At 41.2% G+C, this 27,135-nt stretch overlaps 1 protein-coding gene across 1 annotated transcript in view; it reads left to right on the forward strand.

Annotated features, from left to right (window-relative positions):
- Window positions 1-1,369: 1,369 nt before the first annotated feature.
- The window catches only part of APPL1 (adaptor protein, phosphotyrosine interacting with PH domain and leucine zipper 1), a 30,851-nt gene continuing 5,085 nt past the window's right edge, over window positions 1,370-27,135 (forward strand). Inside the window, exons 1-16 of the mRNA XM_081848868.1 lie at window positions 1,370-1,569; window positions 7,836-7,934; window positions 9,977-10,036; window positions 10,708-10,779; window positions 12,562-12,649; window positions 13,081-13,122; window positions 13,706-13,764; window positions 15,580-15,726; window positions 16,328-16,410; window positions 16,514-16,672; window positions 17,823-18,011; window positions 18,901-18,943; window positions 19,605-19,661; window positions 21,706-21,797; window positions 22,581-22,763; window positions 26,336-26,385. Coding sequence (XP_081704994.1) covers window positions 1,516-1,569; window positions 7,836-7,934; window positions 9,977-10,036; window positions 10,708-10,779; window positions 12,562-12,649; window positions 13,081-13,122; window positions 13,706-13,764; window positions 15,580-15,726; window positions 16,328-16,410; window positions 16,514-16,672; window positions 17,823-18,011; window positions 18,901-18,943; window positions 19,605-19,661; window positions 21,706-21,797; window positions 22,581-22,763; window positions 26,336-26,385 — 1,477 coding nt within the window. The 5' untranslated portion in view covers window positions 1,370-1,515. The remainder of the gene's footprint in view (window positions 1,570-7,835; window positions 7,935-9,976; window positions 10,037-10,707; window positions 10,780-12,561; window positions 12,650-13,080; window positions 13,123-13,705; window positions 13,765-15,579; window positions 15,727-16,327; window positions 16,411-16,513; window positions 16,673-17,822; window positions 18,012-18,900; window positions 18,944-19,604; window positions 19,662-21,705; window positions 21,798-22,580; window positions 22,764-26,335; window positions 26,386-27,135) is intronic.

The following is a 27,135-nucleotide window of genomic DNA, read 5'->3' on the forward strand; positions in this document are numbered from 1 at the left end:
TTCTTGGAATGAAGGTCAATAGAGATTTTGGTGTCTTTAGGATATGTGGTTGCATTTACACATATATACAATTTAAGCATAAGATCAGCTCACAGCATTAACACACAAACATATCAATTCTCCATTGGGTTCCAGGGAAGCTCCAAGCCACAGTGCTTGGGTCCAGCACAGGGCATAACATACCTGTCTCTTCAGCTTCCAGTATCATCCAAAACTTACCCACAAGAACCTGGCTACCAGTCTTCTACCTTACAAGGTGATCTTGATTCCAAGTAGGGGCAGAGTTAACCCCACTTGTCTATATGGCTAATGTAAACGGCACTATTATACTGCCTGCCATTACCTTACCAAAGGAACAGGTTCAACTGGTTTCCTCACAGAGATTCCACCCCCACATACACTGGATCACAGGTTTGAAGGGACCCATGGGTGTCATCCAGACTGACCCTGGCAAACTCACAACAGTATTCTTAAAGTGGTCAGTATAACTGTATTTTAAAAACAGTACTGTACTAATATAAGATCAATTCTTTTTGATTGGCCTCAGACACTTTGCTGTTGGCTAGGTAAGCATAATGTTGGATAAGCAGAGCATACTCCCTCCTCCTAATGGTGCAGACAAGAGTTAACAACCAGCTGGCAGTTATTAATACTATGGACATCATTTTCAGATCCATCTGGAATTTGCAGATCCCAGGCTCTGCATGCCTCTTAATACATTTCGACCCATTCTCCTTTCGTATCCAACGAATAAAATAATATTGTAAAGTAACCCCCCCCAAAAGCCAAAAAATCCACACACAAATAAAAACGTGTTTTAAAGATCCACTTAGCAACAGAGATGTGTGCTAGGCCGCAAAGCTGTAATTTTAAGAGTCGAGGCTGGGAGGGGGAAAAGGGCATCGGAAGCGGCGGCTGGGATGACACGCAACATGGCGTGCCTGTGCCATCCTTTGCCCTGGCTTCATGGAGAAGCCCCGCTGTGACCGGTGAGGAACTGCTCCCAGGTGAGCCTCGCCCAGAGGGCGACCAGCCGCAATAACCAGGGGGAGGGTTTCCCTTCCACCCTCTGAGGGCCACACGGGGCGGGGGAAGGCGGTGCAGGAAGGGCCGCCAGCCCCGGCGCAACAACCCCCGCAGGAGAGGCCAGGAGAAGAGCGAGCCTGTGGATCCGGATTAATAAGTAAGAGGCCGCGCGCCTCCTCCTCCTGCTGCTGCTTCGGTTCGGAGTGGCCGCCTTCTCAGCCAATGGGAAGCAGGCGGCGCGCGGTCCGCCGCGTCTGAGGGAGGAGGCGGCGGCAGCGGCGGCCTTTGCAGCCGCGGCCCGCTGCGTGGAAGTGCCGGGGCGGGATTTCCTGAGCTTCCCTGTTGTGGCTGCTCGGGGAGGAGGGAAAGGGGAGGTGCCAGGCGGCGGGCGAGCGGCCGGGCGAGAGCGCGAGGGTGGAGAGCCGTCAGCTGGGTGCGGCGTGAGGGGGCAGCTGGGCCGGTCCGGCCTGTGGAGATCCGTCCGCCGACATGCCTGGGATAGACAAGCTGCCCATCGAGGAGACGCTGGAGGACAGCCCCCAGGTGAGGAGGGGAAGCGGCGGGAGAGACAGCGAGCTGAGGGCCCTCGGCGCCGCGAGGCGGGCGGGCGGGCGGGCTGGTGGTGGGCTGCGGAGCCCCATCCCTCGCTGCCACCATCCCGGAATAGTAACACTTCGCTCCCTCCCTCCTTCCTTCCTCTCTTATCTCCCCCCCGCGCCGTCGCCGACCGCCGCCTCACGAGCGACTCCATAGCTACAAGGAGCCTGTGCAAAAACTGTCCCGCCGCGGTCTGGTCTTTCCGCTTCGCCCTCTGTAGCATCTTCTCCAAGTGACACGGAGGGTTTGCTGCACCTCGCATGCAGAAGTGCTTCTGCTAAATCTGTGGGGAAATGGTCTTCTGCGTGGGCTCAGCGTTTAGACTTGTTTGGGGACGGCCCCCTGCCCTTTTCCAAGTCGCCACGGGGCGCTTAATCAGGAAGCATAATCACGCGACTGTCTTAGGCACAAAAATAATCAAACCCAAAAGGCCTTCCCCACTCCTTTTTTTTTTTTAAAGTCCTTGGCTAGTGTAAAGGAAGCACTGTCTCCTTTCCCCATGTTTGGGCTGTTGGGGGTTAAATGGGGATGTTGCTTCTGTCGAGTATAAAATCTGGAGGGTATGTACAGGGTGGGACATAAGAGCTCTTTCAGCGTTATCGTGATTTTTATACAGTATTGTATTCCCCCACCCCACTGAAGGTCTTTTTCTCAGGTCCCACAGAGTCAAGGGACACAGTCTAGTAAGGGCAGTAGAGCCCAGTGAAATCTGTTCCTGCCTTAAATTGCTGTGCAATTATTGAAATTGCTGCCTCAGTTTCCTCACTACACCCTTACTCCTACATTTGGTGGATTTGTTTATCAGTGACTTTAAAACTGTTGCCTTACATGTAGTGTTAGCTCAATTGCCTTGTAGGGACACCTGTTCAAAGATTACGTTTAATAATGTACCATTGCCTTATGCACATTTACTTTGAATTTTGTTTTCTTGTAAGTGTGATTGTTTTCAGGTACAGTTACCTTGCAGTCCATTCCTATACACAATTAAACATTCATTTTTAAAAACTGAAATATAACAAAATTCTTGTGAACCACATACTGTCTCAAGAAAACTTGACAGATGCTTGCCTGTTGATTCTCAAAAAAGCAAAGATATGTAACAATATACAGTAATGCTTTGAAAACCTTGTTTCAACCACTGAGTCGGTATGTGACCAGATTGGAAAGAGATGATGGTGATTAGCATCTTCTGTTTCTTTTGAATAATTGGCTTCATTATCTCATATGTTGCTGTGTAAGAGATGTTTTACACTTCCTGTGATCTCATCTAAACAAGCTTTCAGAGTAGTGCTTTGCAGTCTCCTGTTTATGGTCTTGGCCACAGCAATAACATTAATGTGCAAATGTTGTACGATAGATGCAACTTTGTTAGATTGAGTTTTTATACTAAGTAAGAGATGGACTACATATAAAATATAGAATTGATCTAGACCTAGTCTAGATATTCATTAAATCTAGAAGATACTTCTACCTTATCTACCTTATCTTAAAATCCCTTCCAGAATTATAGAAATTTAAAAAGGGGTTTATTTAGTTAAGGGTTAGTCAACATAATGCACTCCAGATATTGTTGCACTATGTCTCCCACCATCGCTTGCTGGTAATGATGGGAGTTCTAACCCAACAATATCTGGAGGGCACAGTGTTTGCTACCCTGCTTTAGTTCATCATGCATCAATAAGATGGATGGTGATTTCCCCCTAAACATGTAAATGGGCAAGAATTAAAGTATAAAATGTTTCAAAAAAGGATTCTCTAGAGACCAGAGGCATTCAAGTTGCTGCTAGCTTGATTAACAAACAACAATCAGACCTTGAAGCACAACAGATTTTAGGGGTACGATGCATAATTTCCTATATCTTAATGAAGTTGTTTTCAAACTGTGTTCTGGGGTTCCTCAAAAATTTAAGGATGCTTCATTCAGAAAATCAGCAATGTGGGCAAGTGCGCTCATTACTAGCAGTCTCCTTATAAAGCTACCCCCTGGGGCCCATTTGAGAACTAAAAATTACTGAGGTCCACCAATCACAAAATTGTGCTGCAGGGGTTGGATAGATGCAGAAATTAGCACCATCTGCTGACAATTACTAACATCCAAAAATCATTGTGCTTGTGGAATGACTTCATTGAGTACAATGAACTTCTCCAAACTGGTCTGGAGGGTTGGAGGAAGCCCCAAAACAAATTTAGGGGTCCTTCCTCCTCTGAATGAGGGAGCTGCTGCTGCTAGCATCTAGCCAACCAAAAGTCTACTGTACAATCAGGGGGTGGGTTGTAGCATTGAGGCAGGACCAGAAAGTGGGCTGCAGGCCACTGTCGGTCCTTGAACCAGTTTGAGGAATGCTGCTTTACAACTCTCAGCTACAGTTTGACATATTCTAGGAATCTAGAATGTATTCTCAGTGTGGTGATATAGACCTGGACAGCGTTACTCTTGAATCAACTGTGCATGCTACTGATGCTTCAATGCCCTCTGCAATGTACAAGAATTCCTTTACAGAAGTTCCTCATCAAACTAGCATAAACAGGTTTCCCTGAAAGTGGTAAGCTTTGGCATAAGTGGTAAGATCAGTCATGCAAGCAGACAAAAACATTCAGCAAAGTTCTCAAGCTTGAGCATTCAACTGATAAAGTGTAAGCATAGGATTGTACTGTTGGCATCACAGGAATTTGTACCCATACAGGGTCATTTATCACAACCTCATTTTTTTATTCTAAATTCTTGTATCTGCAAAGTGTGAAGTTTCATTCCCTTGCTTTGCATAGCATAAGGACTCATTCTACAGAAAAATAATTTCTCTTCCAGAGTCCAAAGGGGCCTTTGAGAGCATATCCATTAGTACACACCCCTATATAAGATAACTGAAGTTTGTTACACATACACTTTAACTTCACACTGTCTCATTTAACCAGCAATGGAAGCTCTGTTGAATTGCAGAACTGGATCAACTCTGATTTTGTCATGATGACAAATTGAAAGATTGGAGGCAACACACACTGAACAAACTGTGGCTTACTTAAATTCACTGCTTAAGCAAACACATAAATTATAAAATGAATAGATAAGGCTATAATCCCAATATCTGTCAAAATTATTTTCCACTGAGCTCATTTCTTGATGAACATGCATAAGATAAGGATGGAGAGATCATTCAACATGACAGTACTACAGTAATAATAATAATATAAATAAATAAATAAATTTATACCCCGCCCATCTGGCTGGGTTTCCCTAGCCACTATGGTTGGCTTCCAACAAAGATTACAAAATACAATAGTCCTTCAGATAGTAAAAGCTTCCCTAAGCAGGGCTACCTTCAGATGTCTCCTAAAAGTCTGGTGGTAGATTTTTCTCTCTTTGACATCTGGTGGGAGGGTGTTCCACAGGCGGGCGCCGCTACCGAGAAGGCCCTCTGCCTGGTTCCCTGTAACTTCGCTTCTCCCAGTGAGGGAACCGCCAGAAGGCCCTTGGCGCTGGACCTCAGTGTCTGGGCAGAACAATGGGGGTGGAGACGCTCCTTTAGGTATAGTATTGTTACCATGTTAGGACAAAAACCACTGTACTGAGAGCCAGTGTGGTGTAGTGGTTAAGAGCGGTAGTCTCGCAATCTGGGGAACCGGGTTCGCGTCTCCGCTCCTTCACATGCAGCTGCTGGGTGACCTTGGGCCAGTCACACTTCTTTGAAGTCTCTCAGCCCCACTCACCTCACAGAGTGTTTGTTGTGGGGGAGGAAGGGAAAGGAGAATGTTAGCCGCTTTGAGACTCCTTAAAGGGAGTGAAAGGCGGGATATCAAATCCAAACTCCTCCTCCTCCTCCTCCTCCTCCTACTCAAATAGCAGCATAAAGGCTGTTCTACTACTCCAGAGGTGCAGTATTTAAACAGTTCCACAAATAAAAACATAAATATTTAAAATGGTGTTTGCCCAATCAAGTAAAAATTCATATAGCTGAATAATAAAAGATGAGCTAAAAATGTAGTGTCCTTTCTGGCACCAAAAGAACAGCAAGTTTGATGTTAGGCAAGTGTCCATGGTAAGCTGATTAGTAGTTTACAAGCACACCAAGGTAGTGTTTGTCATTCCAATTTAAATCCCAAAGTAAATAGAACTCGGGTGGTGGCTCCAGTTTTAATGTCTACACTTCTAAATAGCTCATTGTCAGCAATACAAAAAGTAGGGCATACATTACTGTATAGGTGTTGGCATTTGAAATAGATTTCATGCCTTCTTTGGAATCCATAATGATCTATGATAGGCATAAGAAAATAGCAGGCCAGTGGGGGAGAACTTGTGGCCCTCTAGATGTTGCTGGACTACAGCTATCATTCCTGACCATGGACATAGCCAAGGGGGAGCAGCGGGTCATCTGCCCCCCCCCAGCAAGTAAATCAATACAAATACTTAACTAACTAAGGTTCTGCCCCCACTAATATGAAGCCTGCCCACCAAAATATATCGTTGCTACATCCATGTCCCTGATCATTGTTCATGTTGGCTTGAGCTGATGAGTCCAACAACATGGAGGACTGTAGCTTCCCTATTCCTTCTCCATCCCTCCCTTTTTCAAACAGCTGCTCAATGATCTGTGGTCACTGAGTATGCACGGTTGTTAATAGGTCTGCACCATAGGGTTTAAAGTTTTTTTGTACTTCTGCAAACATAAAGGTTAAATAGCTGTTTTGGCTATTTAAGGGTCAGCGCTTGACTATGATCACATTCATGTACTTGAGGCACATGCCTTCCCCCAATGAATCTTGGGAACTGTAGTTTACCCTAACAGCTACAATTCCCCGCACCCTCAACAAATTATAGTTCCCACAGTTGTTTGGGGGAAGAAGCTATGTGTTTTAAATGTAAAATGTGGATGTGACCTATGAGTTTGTTAATAGTATATAGGATATAGAATAAATGATTTTATTCCCCCTCCCCCCAAAAAAGAAGTAAATACAGAAGTTTATGCTCTTTGAAACTTGAGATTTATGGGACATCTTAAATTGAACCAGAAGCTGTAAAGTTAGTATTTCCCTCTCTCCCCCTCTGTGTTTGTTTGTGTGTGTATTACATAGACCAGAAGCTATATATTCCAGTACAGTGGTACCTCTAGTTACAAACTTAATTCGTTCTGGAGGTCCATTCTTAACCTGAAACTGTTCTTAGAGGCATGCTTTCGCTAATGGGGCCTCTTGCTGCTGCTGCGCCGCCAGCACACAATTTCCGTTCTCATCCTGGGGCAAAGTTCTCAACTCGAGGTAACTCTTCCAGGTTAGCGGAGTTTGTAACCTGAAGCGTTTGTAACCTGAGCCGTTTGTACTTGGTCTTCATTAGCAGCTAGGTGGATGGAAAGCTCACAAGGAGGACATGCTGGAAATGGCTGTGCCCATTGTTTGTCATCAGGTTCCCCTAACTGGAAGCATAAGCTGTCTTCAAAGACACGAGTTCAAGTTCTTGTTATTACAGCATGTAGCCATCGATGAACCTATTATCCATAATTCTAGATTCAGGTAGGTAGCCGTGTTGGTCTGACACAGTCAAAATATATATAAAACGTTTGTCCAGTAGCACCTTAAAGGTAAAGGTAAAGGTACCCCTGCCCGTACGGGCCAGTCATGTCCGACTCTAGGGTTGTGTGCTCATCTCACTTGAGAGGCCGGGAGCCAGCGCTGTCTGAAGACACTTCCGGGTCACGTGGCCAGCGTGACGAAGCTGCAGCTGGCGAGCCTGCACCAGCGCAGCACACGGAAACACCGTTTATACCTTCCCGCTATAAAGCGGTACCTATTTATCTACTTGCACTTAGGGGTGCTTTCGAACTGCTAGGTGGGCAGGAGCTGGGACCGAACGACGGGAGCTCACCCCCCCACGGGGATTCGAACCGCCGACCTTACGATCGGCAAGTCCTAGGCACTGAGGTTTTACCCACAGCGCCACCCGTGTCCCTTAGTAGCACCTTAGAGACCAACTAAATTTGTTCTTGGTATAAGCTTTCGTGTTCATGCACACTTCTACAGATAGTGTATCTGTATCTGAAGAAGTGTATCTGAAGAAGTGTGGTAGTGTCTTAGGAGGTGCTTTCTGCTTCATGACTGCTAGACGCATGTCAAATGCCTAGTAGCAATACATTTTATTCCAATATGTTTTGAGTCCCTGGAAACTAAAATCTTAGCTACTACACTATAATTTTAATGTTATGAATGTACATTGTTATTTTTAGACCCGTTCCTTGCTGGGTGTATTTGAAGAAGATGCTGCAGCCATTTCCAGATACATTAGCCAGCTGTATCAAGCCATGCACCGAATTTATGATGCACAGGTAGGGTGATTATTGCAGAATGCATATGTTAGCTACTCTTGAGTTAGCTCTCCAAAATAGTGTGTTTTATGTTTTCTATATTCTATATGTGTCTTTGGTTCTTTTTTTCTTTCTATTCTTTCCCTTTCTGTCCATTACTTCACACTCCAACTACTAACTGCCTTGTACCGACATTCCATGTGAATATGTGTCTTTTCCTTGGTTTTTATTTCCTTATTTTTTCAGCTGCTGTTCTCCTCCTGGTTACCTTGTTCACCTGCTCTGGAGCACTATCCAGCTGCTCCTTTCAGAGTTCTGAGGCTGCTCCCAAAGCTATGATAACTGCCTTCCTGAACTCCACTCTCCCTCTTCCCTCTCTCCCCACCACCACAGCACATATGAGCTCATGCATGCACACCTAATTATTACTATTTAACTGCCCCCTTTGTGGGTGTAGTTTTTAATATATGTATACTTCTACATACCTTGTCGTTCCCCCAGGGATGCAGCAAGCTTCCTTCTCATTTGTTGGGTTTTCTTCCAAACTGATTGGCAGGGGACTAATCTTGCTGTTAGAGAGAATGATACTGCCTTTTGTTTTGAATGATGGTCCCTTTTACATTGACTTAACAGCAATCTAAGTGTGATCATGTATTGTTGGTTTAACTTAGAAATGCCTGGTATCTGCAGCTTCTGGTTCAAAAGTGTGAAATTTATGATATGACAAAAAAGATCTTTTTTTTACTTAATAGCTAAGCACCACCTTACCATGGTTAAATAATCCATAATGTTGCACCCAGAGTGACTCTTTGCAGTTGTGTGGTGTTTTTATGAAATCTACAGTATATTTTCATTATCAGTGCAAAGTAGGAAATAGAATCATAGAATCATAGAGTTGGAAGAGACCACAAGGGCCATCGAGTCCAACCCCCTGCCAAGCAGGAAACACCATCAGAGCACTCCTGACATATGGTTGTCAAGCCTCTGCTTAAAGACCTCCAAAGAAGGAGACTCCACCACATTCCTTGGCAGCAAATTCCACTGTCGAACAGCTCTTACTGTCAGGAAGTTCTTCCTAATGTTTAGGTGGAATCTTCTTTCTTGTAGTTTGGATCCATTGCTCCGTGTCCGCTTCTCTGGAGCAGCAGAAAACAACCTTTTTCCCTCCTCTATGTGACATCCTTTTATATATTTGAACATGGCTATCATATCACCCCTTAACCTCCTCTTCTCCAGGCTAAACATGCCCAGCTCCCTTAGACGTTCCTCATAAGGCATCGTTTCCAGGCCTTTGACCATTTTGGTTGCCCTCCTCTGGACACGTTCCAGTTTGTCAGTGTCCTTCTTGAACTGTGGTGCCCAGAACTGGACACAGTACTCCAGGTGAGGTCTGACCAGAGCAGAATACAGTGGCACTATTACTTACCTTGATCTAGATGCTATACTCCTATTGATGCAGCCCAGAATTGCATTGGCTTTTTTAGCGGCCGCGTCACACTGTTGGCTCATGTCAAGTTTGTGGTCAACCAAGACTCCTAGATCCTTTTCACATGTACTGCTCTCAAGCCAGGTGTCACCCATCTTGTATTTGTGCCTCTCATTTTTTTTGCCCAAGTGCAATACTTTACATTTCTCCCTGTTAAAATTCATCTTGTTTGTTTTGGCCCAGTTCTCTAATCTGTCAAGGTCGTTTTGAAGTGTGATCCTGTCCTCTGGGGTGTTAGCCACCCCTCCCAGTTTGGTGTCATCTGCAAATTTGATCAGGATGCCCTTGAGTCCATCATCCAAGTCGTTGATAAAGATGTTGAATAAGTCCGGGCCCAAGACAGAACCCTGTGGCACCCCACTAGTCACTCTTCTCCAGGATGAAGAGGAACCATTGATGAGCACCCTTTGGGTTCGGTCAGTCAGCCAGTTACAAATCCACTGAGTGGTAGCATAGTCAAGTCCGCATTTTACCAGCTTCTTTACAAGAATATCATGGGGCACCTTGTCAAATGCCTTGCTGAAATCAAGGTAGGCTACATCCACTGCATATTTATTGTCTTTTTTTTCTTAACCAGAATGAATTAAGTGCAGCAACACATTTGACTTCAAAGCTTCTAAAGGAATATGAGAAACAGGTATGAATGAACATATTTGGGTTATGTTCTTAGAACTCTACAATTTTATGTTACAATCTGAAGATTGCTAGCCTCTTATACTGGGTCAGCTTATGTTCATTTAATGCAGGGCGGGGAATTGGTGTTCCTTGGTTGTTGTTGGACTCCCACCTTCCATCAGCCCCAGCCAGTCTGGCCAGTGAAAATCAGAACTGTAGTTCAGCAACAGACATTCACTACCTCAGCTTTAAAAGTAGCCAGTCATGTGGGAATTAAGGAGGTGAAGTGTTTCCTGTTTCTTTATTTCTGTGCCAGGCAGGGAAAGCTCCATTTGCTTAATTTCTTCATGTCATGCTTACTGTTAAAAACACAGAACCTGACTAGTAAAGAAACAGCATCCAAGTTAAAACCACCACGAATAAGCAGATTTAACATTTCAGTTTTAGAACAACATAGGCATTCTACTAACATCAGCTAACTTGTCTTTTTGTCAGGTATGTTCATTCAAAAAAGTTCCATAAATACATTTTTTCTTGGCCTATAATCATCCAGGAATTTCCATTCTTTGAGCATATCAGTGCTATTAGATACCAGCATATTTTACTAAAGCTTTGGAGTGTTGTTCTAAATCTTTATAAGAAAAGTAAACGGAGGTTAACTTCTGAGTAAAATATATGTTTTTGTTTTGGTAGCGCTTTCCCTTGGGAGGTGATGATGAAGTTATGAATTCTACTTTGCAGCAATTTGCAAAAGTGATAGATGAGGTAAGTTTTTATGTGTGCTGCTGTTCTTTTTCAGACTCACATTTGTGTATTTACAAATCATAGTGATGGTTTGCAATAGTCCAATTCATACTGAGCCTTTTATGTAAAACTGGTGACTCTTCCCCTTTTCTGATTCTTTCAATGAAGAGTCTCAGTAGAATGCCTTAAATTAGGAAGGGCCTGTTGTGCTTCTAAAGCAACAGAGCATGTGTGTTTTCTGCATTTCTTTAAGTTCATTTAAGAGTAACGCCCTACTTGTTATTCATGGTTAGTGCTATAATTGTACCAGAGGGCCTTGTTTAGGATTGGTACCCCATTGTGCTAAATGGCGTAGTTCCTGATAAATTGAAAGAAGTCAAATTTAATAGTTATGTTCTTTTGGTGACAGCATTTCATGGTTGAAGAGACAGATGACTGTTAGAGAAAGCTTTTAGCCTATGTTAAATGTTACTTTAATCTCCAGAATGTACTTGTCAATGAGGGAAAGGTAAAGGGACCCCTGACCATTAGGTCCAGTTGCGGATGACTCTGGGGTTGTGGCGCTCATCTTGCTTTACTGGCAGAGGGAGCCGGCGTACAGCTTCCGGGTCATGTGGCTAGCATGACTAAGCCGCTTCTGGCGAACCAGAGCAGCGCACGGAAACGCCGTTTAACTTCCCGCCAGAGCAGCACCTATTTGTCTACTTGCACTTTGACGTGCTTTCAAACTGCTAGGTTGACAGGAGCAGGGACCGAGCAACGGGAGCTCACCCTGTCGTGGGGATTCGAACCGCCGACCTTCGGATCGGCAAGCCTCCTTGTGCTTTATATCTCCCTATACTATAGTTTTGTAGGTGTGATGATATAGTTTGCATGGCCACCCACAGGCAGCCATGCCAGCTTCAGTGCAACAAGAGAGCAGCAGGCAAACAAATGAGCAAGTGTGGGCGGGGGGTGGAGAGCCAGCCTAGGTCAGCTGCTGAGGAAGAAGAGATGCTTAATGTGTTGGGGGGGAGGGAGCACTTCAGGGATAAATTTTCCAAACCACTATTTGAAGCACGTCTCACCATTCTTTAAGTGCTGCTCCAGGAATGTGAGGATGCTTCATAGAGAGTGCTTCAGCAAATCACTCTTTCATGCACCCTATCTCCATTAAACACATAACAACCTGTGTGGGAAGAGCTGTTTGAGCAAGATGTGAAAGAAGCAGGCTGGGATTTGGTGTGGGATGAGTGGAGGAGGTGGGGAGTTTGGTCAGGTGTTGGGAAAGGGACATTGGCCAGGTGTGAGAGATTGGTGGGGTTGAGGAGGGGGAAATAATTAGATCCTTGATTGCTGTACAAAATTCATAAGGCAGTCCCTGTCCAAATGACCCTGCTACCTAACTTACACAAATACCATGAATAAACACTTTGAAGTTTTTACAATCAATTTACAACCAAATTTTAGGAAACAAATAAATAAACTAAAACCTGTTGAAGGTCGAAAGAATAGGACAGACTTTATGAAGGAAATGAGTTGTAAGGACCACCCTGTGCATATCTGTTCAGAGTTCAGTGACACTTGCTTCCAGATAAGGGTGTGCAAATGGGGTGGCTGTACGTAACTTTAATTGGCATTACTAGAATGTCGAAGTGCTTAATTTTGGCTGGATTGTGCCCCCTTTGTCTGTTTTTAATGGAGACTTATAAGTTACCTTTAGTTGAAACTTGATGTTTGCATTAGTTGAAGTATTTGTGAAACAGGAGAAATCTCTATCTGCAGATAAAATTGTGTACCTTTGTGGTTTTTCCCTCTCCTTAGCTGAGTTCTTGTCATGCAGTACTATCAACTCAATTAGCTGATGCCATGATGTTTCCCATTACCCAGTTCAAGGAAAGAGATCTAAAAGGTACGGTAGTTACTGTCACAAATGATGCAGAGAAGTTGATCATGCTTCAGTTCACATAATTTGAATTAATAACATACTCTGGTTTCAGTAAACAGAACTCCAGTATTATACTTTAGATACTTTGAAAATTACTATTCATTGCAGTTTTTTGGTCTTCAGAGTCACTTTTGAGTGGAAAAGTAGGCTAATTGAAAAAAGAAAATGGGCAGTAGTCAATGCCTATTAGACATTTAGAAATATAAGGCTGAACCCTTGTGCACATTTACTTGGATCTTTTTTCAGAAATAGAGTTGCAAAATTGGTTTTCTGTACTGAATGTTCAGTTGTCCAATTATAAACCCTAAATCAAGTCTTTTTCTATATTTTATAGTACAATTAGCAAAACTGCTTTGATATTATGTGCTTCCTTAAATAAAATGCATTCATTTCAGAGATTCTGACTTTGAAAGAAGTTTTTCAGATCTCAAGCAATGGTAAGTATACCTTAAATGTTAATTCTCTGGCACTTCTTTAATGTTATGACGTATGGCTGAACTCTTGAAAATAGTGAGGCTTTACAGATGTTGTGCAGAGCTTTGAGAGAAGTGAAGCATTAACATAGTCTCCATTTCTAGCTTCAGTGGGTTTTTTTTGCTAATTTGTTGGCTGAAGTAGGCATCCTTTAATTTGAAAGTTTGAAGACATAGTTATTTTAAACACAGTGGATGGGAGGAAACTCTTTACAGGTTGGTAAGCCCTTGGCATTCAATTTGCTAGCAAACTCTTACCATAATAACATCTCAAAAACTATTAAAATACTTCCGGAATAACTAAACACATGGGGGGAAATCTTAGTAGCTATTGTGTATTAAAATATCCTACTATGGCATTTCATAATTTAAACAATTCTGTTGTAGGTAGTGAACCATAGCTTCTATGAAGAGAAGCTTATTTTATCCTTAAATTAAGCACTTACAGTGTTATAGAATTGTAGAGTTGGAAGGGACCCTGAGGGTCCCTTAAACTTAAATTGTTTTGTAGCTGCTACTCAAATGCAGTGTAAACTTCATTTTGCAGATCATGATACTGCCATCACCAGATATAGTCGACTGTCAAAAAAAAGAGAAAATGAGAAGGTTTGAGAAATTTTCAATACAGCACTTAGATTTCATGTTATAGAATGGCTACAAAATCTGGTAATTCTTAAATGATGCACATGCTTAATTATATTAACTGTTACACACCTCCAGCAGTTCAGACAGTCTTGCATAGAAAATATATATTGTTCCATTGTAAATGTGTCATGTGGAATTTTTCTTTGAAAATACGTATTTCAATACAGCAGAATGGGGAGAAGGCATTAGTCCTTTTTTAAAAACATGAGGTGTTTATATTTTAAATCTCCAGAGCTTAATGCCTGTTAACTACAACCTGGTCATGAATAAGGAGGCTGATTTGCTGTGGCAGAGATCTGGTTGGGTGGACCAACTCCAAATTACCCTCTCCTGGGTAATTTGGAGCAGCACCAGCATAGATTGAAAGGTAGAGGAAGGGGGTGTTGCATCTATCAAAATGTCATCTCTTTTACAGGAAGCTAGTGTGCTTGAGTGCTAAATTTGAGGGTTGGAATTTAGTGCTGGACCAAAGAGACAAAAAAGGCACCCTCTAGGTATACCACCCACCCTACTATCCAATAGTTTCCTGTCAAAGCTGGCTGAGGTGGTCTCAAAGGTGGTGTTGGAGAATCCACAGACAGTTGTACTGAGGACTTAAGCATCCACACTGAGGTTGTCTTCTTAGGTCCAGCTCAGGAATTCATGGCCTCCATGGCAACCATGGGACTATGTCATAAGAGCATAAGAGCAGCCTGCTGGATCAGGCCAGTGGTCCATCTAGTCCAGCATCCTGTTCAGGGAAGCTTTTAATGTTTGATGGGTTACTGTATTTTAGTATTTTGTTGGAAGCCGCCCAGAGTGGCTGGGGAAGCCCAGCCAGATGAGTGGGGTATTATTATATTCATACAGTGGCCCAATTGCTGGTGACCTATCTGGTTCTGTGATTGGGGTGGTTGTCCTTAATACTTTCTCATGGATGGACTGTTTCCTAGTATAGTTTTACTTGACACCCAATTCCCCTCCATAGGTATGAGGGGACTGATTAGTATGATCTACCCCTAGAGGCTTATGAAATCTCATGAGTTCCTGAATTTGCTGGGGGATTTTCTGTTTAACACGTCTGATGCTCCTGCTGAGGCCCTGGTTTTGCTGTGGAATGGTGAGGTGGAGAGGAGAGGCAGTTGGCGGGATTGCTGTTAAACACCTGACATTCCAGAGCCTAAATTGTGCCTTGGTTTTCTACTGAGCTTTTGATGATGAAGCCGATCAGAAGAGAGCTGGTGCATATGTTCTATAGTGAAGCCTATCTAACACTATATGCTGCCAGGCCTAGTTTAAGGTGTATGTTAACATACAAAGCTCTGCACAACTTGGCTCCTACGTACTTGATGCAACATCTTTACCCATATCAGTCGGCCTGAGCTCTGAGATTGGCTGAAGGAGCCCTTCTTGTCTCATTGGTGAGTGTTGCTTGCTGTATGTGGAGGTTACACTGGGCCTTCTTGGTGGTTGTGCCTGACTCTGGGCACTAGTTCTCCCTTGAGGCACAGGTGGCCACATCCTTGATGGAATACTTAGAACATTCTTGTTCTCCAAGGTTTTGGAAGGATTTGGTTAAGCTTGCTTTGGGATTGGCTTTATTGCTCTGTTGATCTTAATTTATTATTTTAATTGTTTTATGGTTTGTGTAACTTTAGTTATATAGGACAGTGTTTGTGAACATAACATGTTAATAATAAAATAAAAAAAGAGTTGTTACTTAATAAATGTCATGTAAAACAATTATTTCATTGGCACAATACACTGCCTTGAGTCAGAAATTCTGTTTCTCCTCAGGTCAAGTATGAGGTTACAGAAGATGTATATACTTCCCGGAAGAAACAACATCAGACCATGATGCATTATTTCTGTGCATTAAATACTCTGCAGTATAAGAAGAAAATTGCTATGTTGGAACCCTTGTTAGGATACATGCAAGCTCAGGTGAATGTCTGTGAAATGAGATGTGTACATAAAATTATTTTGGTTAAATAATAAGTGTACTTGGGATTTACGTCTAGGCGTGCTAGTGTTATAGGAGTGTTTTTGATGCTTAGAACAATTTTAAAATATTAAAACCTCAAAAATAAATATGCCAGTTGCATGAAAATTCAGTACACGAGGAAATAGGACTGCCTTGTGCTACCATTTGCATTTAGTATCGACAGAACCAGTCCTTGAGTGTGACGGGTGAGGTGTGGGGAGACTCCCAACATTTAGATAAATTGTGGAGACTGAATCTGTCTAAGCTTTTTGAGGAGATAAAGGCATATATAAACAGAAGTTAAAACACTATACAGTCTGTATAGTTCTTCCTCCTTGTAATTAGTGGGGATTATTATTTTAGTTAGAAGAAATTGTGAATACAGTCTCTTATAGGGGTGGTGTTTTTCTCAGTTTACTCTTTACTTAATCATATAGTGTGACTGATTATCCTGCTCTGCGTCTGTAGCTATATTTTTGTTTCTTTAAAAATAGAATCTTAATTTCCATTATACACACCTAAATGTTAATTGTTAAATGATTTGATTCTCCTTTCTAAAAGATAAGCTTCTTTAAGATGGGCTCAGAAAATCTTTCTGAACAACTGGAAGAATTTTTAACAAATATTGGGACAAGTGTTCAGGAGTAAGTTAACTTTTTTCTTTTAAAATGAATGGTTTAACGTCTTTTTTTTTGTTAAAAAAATACTTATTACAGTTAAACTAATGCATTTGCACAATTTGTTTAGTGTTCGTAGGGAAATGGACCATGAAGTAGAGACTATGCAGCAGACTATAGGAGACTTGGAGGCAGCCAGTGACCCATTGTACCTGCCTGATCCTGATCCTACAAAATTTCCTGTCCAGCGGCACCTTACTCGGAAAGCTGGTTATCTTAATGCAAGAAAGTAAGAATCAATTTCCTCTGTCTATGTATGAATTGCAACAGCCTAAGCTAGTTTGTAGGACCTGAATTATTGCTATGTGCATTTTAAAATAGGAGTATTTCCTATGTCTTCCAAATATTTGAAATGGTTTAAGTTTCTAATTTTTCCCTTAACACTATGTTGAATAAACTATTTTGAAATGACATACTTACATTTCATGGCAACTGATGCAGAAAATTTAATAGAAGAACTTGCAAAAAGAACTTTTGAAATCAAAGTATTTTTAAAGAACTATGCTAGAATGCCAGTAAATGCTTAGATTACAAAGTTGAAATGCAATGCGTATGCTTTTGTCTTAATGTGGTAGAGACTTTTTATGTTCTTTATTTGCAGTTTTATAAGCAGCTTCACAGCCAAAAGGTATTAAAGCAGATAAGATACAAAAGATTACAAAGTCGGAAAACTGAACACCAGTAAAATAATTTATTATAATTATTTCATTAATATTCCATAACATGACAGGGCCACACTTCAGGGAAAGCATTCTTGAGCAAAAATATTTTAATAGTGCCCTAAATACCAAGATGCTAGGTGCTTATCTAATTTCAGGTAACTTATTCCAGAGGGCTGGAGCTACAACACTAGAAGCCTGGTTTCTAGTACATACTAAGTGCATCTCTAGAGCATGTGGTACACTCATCAGTGCCCCATTCCAGGAGTACAGTTGCTGGGCAGGGAAATATGGGGTCAGCCAGTCTCCTTGGAGACCTGGTCCCAAGTTGAGAACTTTAAATGCTAAAAGCAAAACCTTGAATCAACAACCTACCTGCTGCTTTCTGTATCAGCTGCAGCTTCCAGACTAAGCCCAAGGGAACCCCTACATAGAGTGTATTGCATTGTAATAATCCAGCACTGAGGATACCAGTGCCAGAACCACAGTGGCACAGCTATATCAGTCCAGGTATGACCAAAACTGTCTTATCAACCAGAGCTGATAAAAGGCACTTGACTGATAAAATAGCTGCCATGCACACTCTTGTTAGATTGGGAAGTGATGATATGAACTTTACACCAGGCCTTGGATTTGTGAAAGCTCTTCTGTGTGGAGATGCCTGCCTATGCTCACCTCCAGCTAGTAAAATATTAAGTTCATCTCTTTTTTTTATTTCAGTAAAACGGGGCTGGTGTCTTCCAGCTGGGACAGACAATTTTACTTCACTCAGGGTGGAAACCTAATGAGTCAGGCAAGAGGTGATGTAGCTGGAGGACTTGTTATGGATATAGACAACTGTTCAGTAATGGCTGTGGATTGTGAAGACAGAAGATACTGCTTTCAGATAACCTCTTTTGATGGCAAAAAGTTTGTATTTTGTTTCTTTTGTTTTAACTAATGCAGCTGTTAGAGAGAAAATTGAAAGCACTTTGGGTTGGGTGTGGGGAGATTACTAAAGAGAGAATGTGTGGATAGAAGGGAGGGAGGCTTCATTTTTTGTCCATCAGATTGGAGAAAATGGCAGGCATGTAAAACTTTTAGTAAAATCTAAAGTGTTTATATTAAATCAAATCAGTTGATCAGGACTTAATATCATACTGTGTACTGAAATTTTAAGTAAATTTTGTAGTCCAAAAAAATGAGAGGATGTGCTGTATTCAAGCTTTACTTGGAGTAGGCTCATTAAAACAAATGTTTATATTGGGTATATTACCATTTTAGATTCTTAGTTAAAATTATTTTTGTTTATCTAGCCCCAGATTATTTTCTACTGAACTCTTCATTACCTGCCGCTTGCCTGCCTGCCACCTCTGTTCTTTTACTGAGAGGACAGTATTGCACAACCCCAGGCAGGGCCAAATTCTTGTTATAATAGACACCTCAAGATTGCTGACTTTTACCACCCTTGTATCAGTGAGTGGCTGTCTCAGTTGCTTAGCTCATGCACGCAGCTGGATATGTGCTATTCACCCCTGGGACTTGGTAAGCCCCATGGCACATAGATAAACTTTCCAAATGTGAAAAATACACCTGGAGTGTATTTTATCTGGAGTGTTTTATCTATAGTTTAGAAAGCAGCAAAGTGTCAATCCTATATTTAGTAAAGAAATACACTGCCTAAATAGTATCAAAATTCCTATTATATTATATTATATTATATTATATTATATTATATTATATTATATTATATTATATTATATTATTTCCCTTGAGAAATACATTTAAATCTGTTCATTTTTACTTACTTTTCTGCCAGGTCTTCAATTCTTCAGGCAGAGAGCAGAAAAGATTATGAAGAGGTAAGCTGCTGCACAAGAATGAGTGCTAAAATTACAGATTGTTTTGTGGCGCTTCGAAGACTTAAAGAGATGAGCATCTGACAAAGTTGACTGTGGCCCCAGTCAAAGCAGGTTAAAATACAGTACACATTGAAACACCACCACAGTAAAACCAATTCAGCACACCTTATTAAAGCAGATAAAAAGACGGCATCATCAAAAGTACCCAGGGAGTCATAACTGGATTTCTCAACTTCCAGAACCAACTAAATTCCAAGTAATTCAAGAAAAGCTTGCACAATGAGATTAATTCTTCACCTTATTATTAGACTTATTCTGTGTACCATTTTGAACAACTGAAATGAGTATTGTTAGTAGGTTATTGTAAGGAATTATTTGTACTTTTGACCAGGTATGAACAGCTTGCTCAATAATTTTTATTTTAAAAAGAGCATTATCTGGAATCTCTATACTGTTGGTTTCCTGTGATTAAACTTTCCACTGCTGCCCCCATGTGGTCAGATGAATCACATTTTTAAATTCCCTGAAAAATTAGCTGCTTCAGAAGTTAAATATGAAGATGTAGAGGAAACAAATTACATGGAGAAAATGGAGTGAAAAATATGGAAGAAGATTTTGCACTATTTTAAACTTAGTTGCACCTATTGGCTTTCTTTTTCAGTGGATATGTACAATAAACAACATCTCCAAACAGATCTATCTAAGTGAAAACCCAGAGGTAATGTGATTTATTTCTTCTAATGTCAGAGTAAATTTTATTTATAAACATAAATGAAAAGTTAAATTTGTGTTTTAATGAAATTTCCTAATCTAGTCTGTGCTGGGAAATTAAGAGGAGTGTTTTATAAATTAGTTCTCGTACGGAGTATGAAACTTCAGGTTTAAGCCTACATTTACAATTTAAAGCAACTTATACTGCTTTCTAAGCATACTATGATTTAGAGCTACTTGCTTGTTTTTGTTTTCCATTTGTTCAGCTTTTCTGTTTCAGTGTTAAGCTGCCTCAGAGACACAACTATAGCTGTAACTTTGATTTGTCAGTTCATTCATCGTGCACTCTTCTTCACTGATTTGGAATAAAGTCTGAAGCTATAAGTACCGTAAATGAATCCTTGACATACCAAAGGCTTGCATGGCAAAAATCAGTTACTAAAATTTACCTATAATTTTGCACTTGTGTCTTTAGAAAATGATACAAATTGTAATGCGCAGTAATTGGATGGAGAGGGGAAAGTTTCATGGAGTTTCTCCTTCTCAGCCATAATGAAGTCAAATGTAATGCTTTGTACTGGAGAGAATGAATGGAATTTGTTAGAGTACTGATAATGAGACAGCCTCAATTATTCAAGGTTAATTTTACTTGCTCCATTTTAAATATTTTATACTTTTTCCTGCCAATAAATTAATAAGATTGGAAGAAAAGAAACGCTATACAGGCTCTCCCCCACTACTTACACACAGTTGACTCGTGTGTGACCATGTATATATGCAGCACTGGTAAATAAATAATTCAATTCAAACCTGGAAATGGTGGTAGAGAGCTGGAGTGTCTTTGTGGCTTATAAGGAGAGTCTCCCCGGAGCCAAAAGAGGATGCCAGTGAGGGTGGTGGAACCCCCAAAGAGATTGGAGACACAGTGGGGGCTTTGTTTAAGCTGTTCAGCCTCCCCAACTAACAGCTGAAATGTGTAGTAGCACAGCAGCAGCAGCCACCTTTCTGTGCATCCTCCAGGTTCCAGCTGGTCTCAGTGCTGGAAACAGTATTTTTGGTGTGGACTGGAGAAAAAGTGGCAGAGGGCATTTAGAGGGTGCTCCCCACTTACCATATATACTCGAGAATAAGCCAACCCGAATATAAGCAGAGGCACCTAACTTTAGCACAAAAAAACTGGGAAAACTTATTGACTTGAGTATAAGCCAGTTCACCACATCACAAACCTGGTGGTGGTGGCAGTGGTGGAGGAAGAACAAGCAGCCCAAAAGGGCTGCTTTCGGGCTGCTTGTTCCTCCTCTGCCACCAACAGCGGCAAAGGCGGAGGAGGAGGAAGGAGCAGCCCAAAAGAGCTCCTTTCAGGCTGCTCATCTCACCGCCGCCTCTGCTGCTCACAAGAGCAGCCATAGGAACCACGGTTGGGAGAGGCACAGTGCAGCGCCTCTTCCAATCACAGCTCCTGTGCCTGCCCTTGCGAGAGGCAGGCAGTGGCGGCAGGAGCAGTGGGAAGAAAGGGCTCCTTTTGGGCCACTTGTCCACCTCCGCCTCACTTGAGTATAAGCCAAGGGGGACTTTTTCAGCATAAAAATGTGCTGAAAAAGTCAGCTTATACTTATGTTCCAGGCCGCTGCGTGAATAACACCTGTGTAAGTAGGGGGATGGTGCCTGTATCTATCAGCTTCTTCATCAGTATGTGATAAATGCACCTCTGCTGTTATTTAGATGTTCATAAATTGCATTTTCACTATAAAGATCACTCTGTATTGGGGAAAGAAATATGCGAAGCAGCTCTGAGATGTGAATTGTTTTCTTGTACAGTAAGGCTCTTTATTCTAGAAATACGCCATTTGCACCCTTATGTGTCTACTGCATTTGCCAAAATGCTTACAATGGAGCAGGGTAAAGATTTAAATATAATTATTTATAAAAATAATTTTGAGAGGGTAAAATACAGTTGGCACACAGCCTCTATATGACTGTCAGTGAGAAGTGTATATTCAAATTTAACTGAAAGGAAACTCCTTTTTTTGTCGCCCTCCTTGCAAACGTAGGAAATTGCTGCACGTGTAAATCAGTCGGCTTTAGAAGCTGTTACCCCCTCTCCTTCCTTCCAGCAGAGACATGAGAGCATGAGACCAGCTGTGTAAGTTGTAAAACAGCAGACTGTTTAAAGATTTTGTTCAGTCAATCCTGGTTATTTCTCCAGGAGCCAGTGAAGTTTGGATGGTTATTTGGGGTTGTTTTAAAATATCACTGAAGGTTACTTAAAGCTTGCAATGAATTGCCATGCATTTCCTCTCAGAGATATTGCAGAGAACAATAGGAATGGGAACATTTAGAGAGCAGTATAAAGTTCCTTGTCTTTAAGCAGAGCTAATGGAAGGGAGCTGCAGTCCTATCTTTATACTTCTCTTACAGCTTGATGGAATGGATGCTGTAGGTATGTCACTTTAATAGCCTGTTTGATCTGGACATGATCTGAGGAATTATCACATTATCTTATTTAGGCCCTTGCTTATTATTCATGAACATTCTTTTAAGGTTTCTGAATTGATGGTGAGGGTAACTGTTGGATAGGCTTTGAGCTGTCTTCAAATGTTGTTGGACACCCAATTCCCATCAGCCTTAGCCAGCTCTGCCTGTGGGCAGAGATGATGGGAATTATAGTCCAGCATCTGGAGGGCATTGGCAATCCTGATTTAGGGTGTTTCCATGATCCTGAAACTGTTTATTTAAAACCATCATACTGACTTGAAGTGGGATGACTGGCAGGTAGTTTCAGATTGGTAAGTGGGAAGGAAGTGATTATTGATGATGACAATGATGATGACTAGGGATTTCCTCAGAATCCACTGAAACATAAAACGTTGTATAGCTTGAGACAATTCCTTCTGTTCTTACTTGTGTGGTTTTATGTTTTTTTTAGACAGGCTCGTCCTCCCACGACTCGTACTAGCAGCACTGGGTCTTTGGGATCTGATTCAGCATCTCTATCAGCTCTTTCCTTGGACTCTCTCGTTGCACCTGACACTCCTATACAATTTGACATTATTTCTCCAGTAAGCGAAGATCAACCTGGCCAAGCAAAATCCTCAGGGCAGGCAGGCAGGTAAGATAAGAGCAACAAAGGATGTGCATATGCCAAAACACAACTGAAGCAAATGCTGCTGATTTACAATATATAATGTCCTTCACTGATGTATCTGAGCCTATGCAGACTAATGCTCACAATCCTTTATTTGATAATAATTTCTGTACCACTCAAAAGTGGGTTACAGAAAATAAAATACGTATTACAGCAATTTAAAATGGGGAAACCAAATTGCAGACAATAAGGGAGACATGTCCAGTGCTACTTTAATGGGATGAGGAGCATGCTGTGGGATAGCTTGCTGTCTCCCACCATGGCTGTATGCTTTCAGTCTAACATCAACTACTTTCATCAGCTTTAACTATGTTTAGTCCTAAATAGGGCTTGCTTTTAATTAAGTTTAAAGGCTTGAAGCAAATATCAAATCTTTGGTTAAGAGTGAAACCAGAATAGCATGTAGCCACTATTAAGGTGTATGCTGACATGGCCATTACCTGTTTAAAACTCTGTGAGGAATGCATGCAGGTAAGGGCAGGGGGCTGGCTTCTGAAAGTGTCTGGTTCCACAGCCTCTGGCTTAGTCCTTTAAGGGCTAGGATTGCCAGATTTGCAAGGGCCCCTCCTGTAATAGAAGAGATGCAAAATCAAAATAATGCACAAATGGAAAAGCGTGTGCTTGAACTATGTGCAATGTCTTAATTCTTGCAGCAGACTTCTTTCATCCTTCTGAGCAAACTTTAACCTGTTTGGTTTTTAAACACCCCCCCCCCCAAATCATATTTTCCTTTCCTACTGCTTGCTTGCCCCAGCACTTTGGGCATTTCCTCTTGGAAACTCAAGAGAAGTGTGGTAGCGCTGCCTCCAGGGGGTGATGGCAGACTGATGACTGTCATTCTAAGCTTAAAAAGGTTAGTGAAAATGATCTAGGCTTCTAGGGTCACATCTCCTAGGAAGATAAATTTTGACAGTTTTTAAAGATACATTTTTCTTACCTATCCCCAATAGTTTTATTTTAAATTTGAATATTTTAAGCATTTGCTTTTTATCAGATAAGTAACTTATGCTTTTACATATATGAAAAATGAAGCAGCAGTCAGTACCTACAGTAAATCTACAAGGCTCCAATAAATGCAGTTTTGTAACATGGACTAGTCTTAATGGAGAATGAGGAAAGTGATAGAGAAGCTTTAAAGCTAAAACAGGAGCAGGCAGTATCTGACTCAAAATACTGCATGTCTTTGTAGAATCATAGAATCATAGAGTTGGAAGAGACCACAAGGGCCATCGAGTCCAACCCCCTGCCAAGCAGGAAACACCATCAGAGCACTCCTGACGTATGGTAGTCAAGCCTCTGCTTAAAGACCTCCAAAGAAGGAGACTCCACCACACTCCTTGGCAGCAAATTCCACTGTCGAACAGCTCTTACTGTCAGGAAGTTCTTCCTAATGTTTAGGTGGAATCTTCTTTCTTGTAGTTTGGATCCATTGCTCCGTGTCCGCTTCTCTGGAGCAGCAGAAAACAACCTTTCTCCCTCCTCTATGTGACATCCTTCTATATATTTGAACATGGCTATCATATCACCCCTTAACCTCCTCTTCTCCAGGCTAAACATGCCCAGCTCCCTTAGCTGTTCCTCATAAGGCATCGTTTCCAGGCCTTTGACCATTTTGGTTGCCCTCCTCTGGACACGTTCCAGTTTGTCATTGTCCTTCTTGAACTGTGGTGCCCAGAACTGGACACAGTACTCCAGGTGAGGTCTGACCAGAGCAGAATACAGTGGCACTATTACTTCCCTTGATCTAGATGCTATACTCCTATTGATGCAGCCCAGAATTGCATTGGCTTTTTTAGCTGCTGCGTCACACTGTTGGCTCATGTCAAGTTTGTGGTCAGCCAAGACTCCTAGATCCTTTTCACATGTACTGCTCTCAAGCCAGGTGTCACCCATCTTGTATTTGTGCCTCTCATTTTTTTTGCACAAGTGCAATACTTTACATTTCTCCCTGTTAAGATTCATCTTGTCTTATGGCTCTGCAAATATGCTAGGACTCTTCTGCTCTGGACAGAAATTAGCATGAGGAGAACCACTGCTTTCTACTTTGTGTGGTGCCTTAGGCACCCTCGTGATAGATAATGGGACAGCCAAGTGCTGACTGAGACAGTTATGACTTGGATTGATGTATGGGATTTTTGTGAGCTAAAGGAATGAGTGAATTTCAGTTACCGCTAAGAAAAGTTCAAAACAGGTAGAGAACTGACTCAAAGAGAATTGTTGGCAGAAGAAATGTGAGTTCATGTTTAATATTTGAAATAAAATGTTTGTGATACAAAGTTCCCAAGAACTCATTTGAATACCACTACCAAGGTGCAATGACAGTAATGAAGCTCAGTTTCTTGAGCTTTGCTCTAATGGAGACACAAGCTATTTCGGTGAAAAGTCCAGAACTGAGTGATCATTGCTAAACTGAGTGAATTTCTTGAACTATGCTGAAAATGTCTCAGACTTCAATTAGTTCTGACCCCAAAGCTGAAGGCCAGTATTCCGATACATTTAGTTGTGTTGAGCAGATGCATTCTGGTTGTAATTCTGAATGGCACTTGGAAACTTCAGTCAGAAAATTCAGTCTAGTAGTCCCTATCCCTGAAAAGACAGCAGTTTTTAAAGTTGCCTGAGAAACTGCTATAAATAAATTGGCATCACAGTTTAACTGAGATAACCAATAATTTGCTGCTTATTTGTTTAAGGGGCTTCTGTTTAAAATTAACATAGCGAAAGTTGCTCTTTCCCCCTTTTTCCCTACTATTGTGAAAACATAAGCTCTGAATGCGTTATACAACAATTGGGTGGTATTCAGCTAAGTTTTACTTAGAGTAGACCCACTGAAATTAATGAATATGACTAAGTTGGGCCTATTAATTTCAGTAACTCTAATCTGAATAAAACTTAGTTGAATACCACCCACTATATTCAAAAGTATTAACAAAATAAGACCCAATTTTTAAAGTTTTTCATTTGCCTGTGATACACACTAGAAGCCTAGAGAATTTTCACAAGTATAATTCTACAATTAATGATACGTCTGCTGATAGTCATGTGTAGCCCATGTTTCTTTTAAGACTAAATCCAATTAATGCTTTCAGAAAGCTGTATTTTAAATGGTAGTTGTTTATAACTGAATAGTATAACAAATAAATGGGATGGTATGCATTCTTGACTGGAGAAGATGGCCTTTTGCTCTGTTTGCAACTTCCAATCTTGCATTGTATTTTTCAAGTGAAAGAAAATTAGCTAACTTGTCAGACTAGAATTGAGGTACATAAAAGTTTCTCATGGGTTGCTTTTGATCTTCTAGCTGAAACTTTGGGATGGTACTCCAAGCTGCTGATCTTTTCACTTGATTTTTACTGAAGTGCAGCAGTTCTTCAGTAGAATAGATCTTCAATAATTTTGTGTTGTGAAATCCATTGCTGCATGTATCATCACATGATCTTAAAATATTGATCGTTGCTTTGTTATAATACAGAATTAGATTATTGGGATTCAGTGTGCAAGAATCACTTTCTTCTTATTATTCTTATTCTTATTGACAGACGAACAAATCCATTTGGAGAATCTGGAGGAACCAAATCAGAAACAGAAGGTAGAGCAAAACTGTACTTAAATTGAAGATGTATTTAATTATAATCTCTGTAGCCCCCTCTTCCTTCTTCTAAATGTGTTGATGAAAAGTGTTGGCAAACACTTTTGCAGTTGAGCCTGAACAGAATTAAACAGTTCCTAGTTGGAGTTTTAATACTTTTCATAGCTAATGCCTCCTAGTAGGGAAGTGGGGTGGGCTTTGAGACTAGAAATTCCTGTCTTTTCCCCAGTGTTCCTGTCCATTTCACACCTTGTTCATCCTAAGGAGAAAATAACTGAAAACTGGCCATCCTGTTTGCTTGACAAAAGGGTGAAAGACTTTTTTTTGATGGTGAGCGATTAACTGAACCATCTCTTTGTCTGCCTCCTGTACCATTAGCTTGAAGGCCTCCATTCAGGAGTTTGGATAGACTTTGCTAGCAGCTTGATTTGCAAGGTATGAAGTATTTCCTGAGATGAGGCCAGCATCAGGCTTGTACCAAGGTCAAGCAAGGTTCAAGATGGAGAATCTCATGTCGTGTTTAACCTATGTCACTCTTGTACTTATGCCATGATCTACAGAGATAAACAATATACTAAGTTCAGATTTGCATACTCCTGTCTTCATCTCCAAAGGCAAGGAAGCACAGCTTTCATTTGACAGCGCCTTTTCTTGTCCTTAGATTGGGGAATGCTTAAATTTGCTATATCCTTTTAAAGTAATTGAAATTTAATTAAATGTATGAAAATTGGGGCAGTGTATTGTTATTCT

Source organism: Podarcis erhardii (assembly GCF_964252035.2).
Source record: "Podarcis erhardii genome assembly, chromosome: 2".
Lineage (NCBI taxonomy): Eukaryota > Metazoa > Chordata > Lepidosauria > Squamata > Lacertidae > Podarcis > Podarcis erhardii.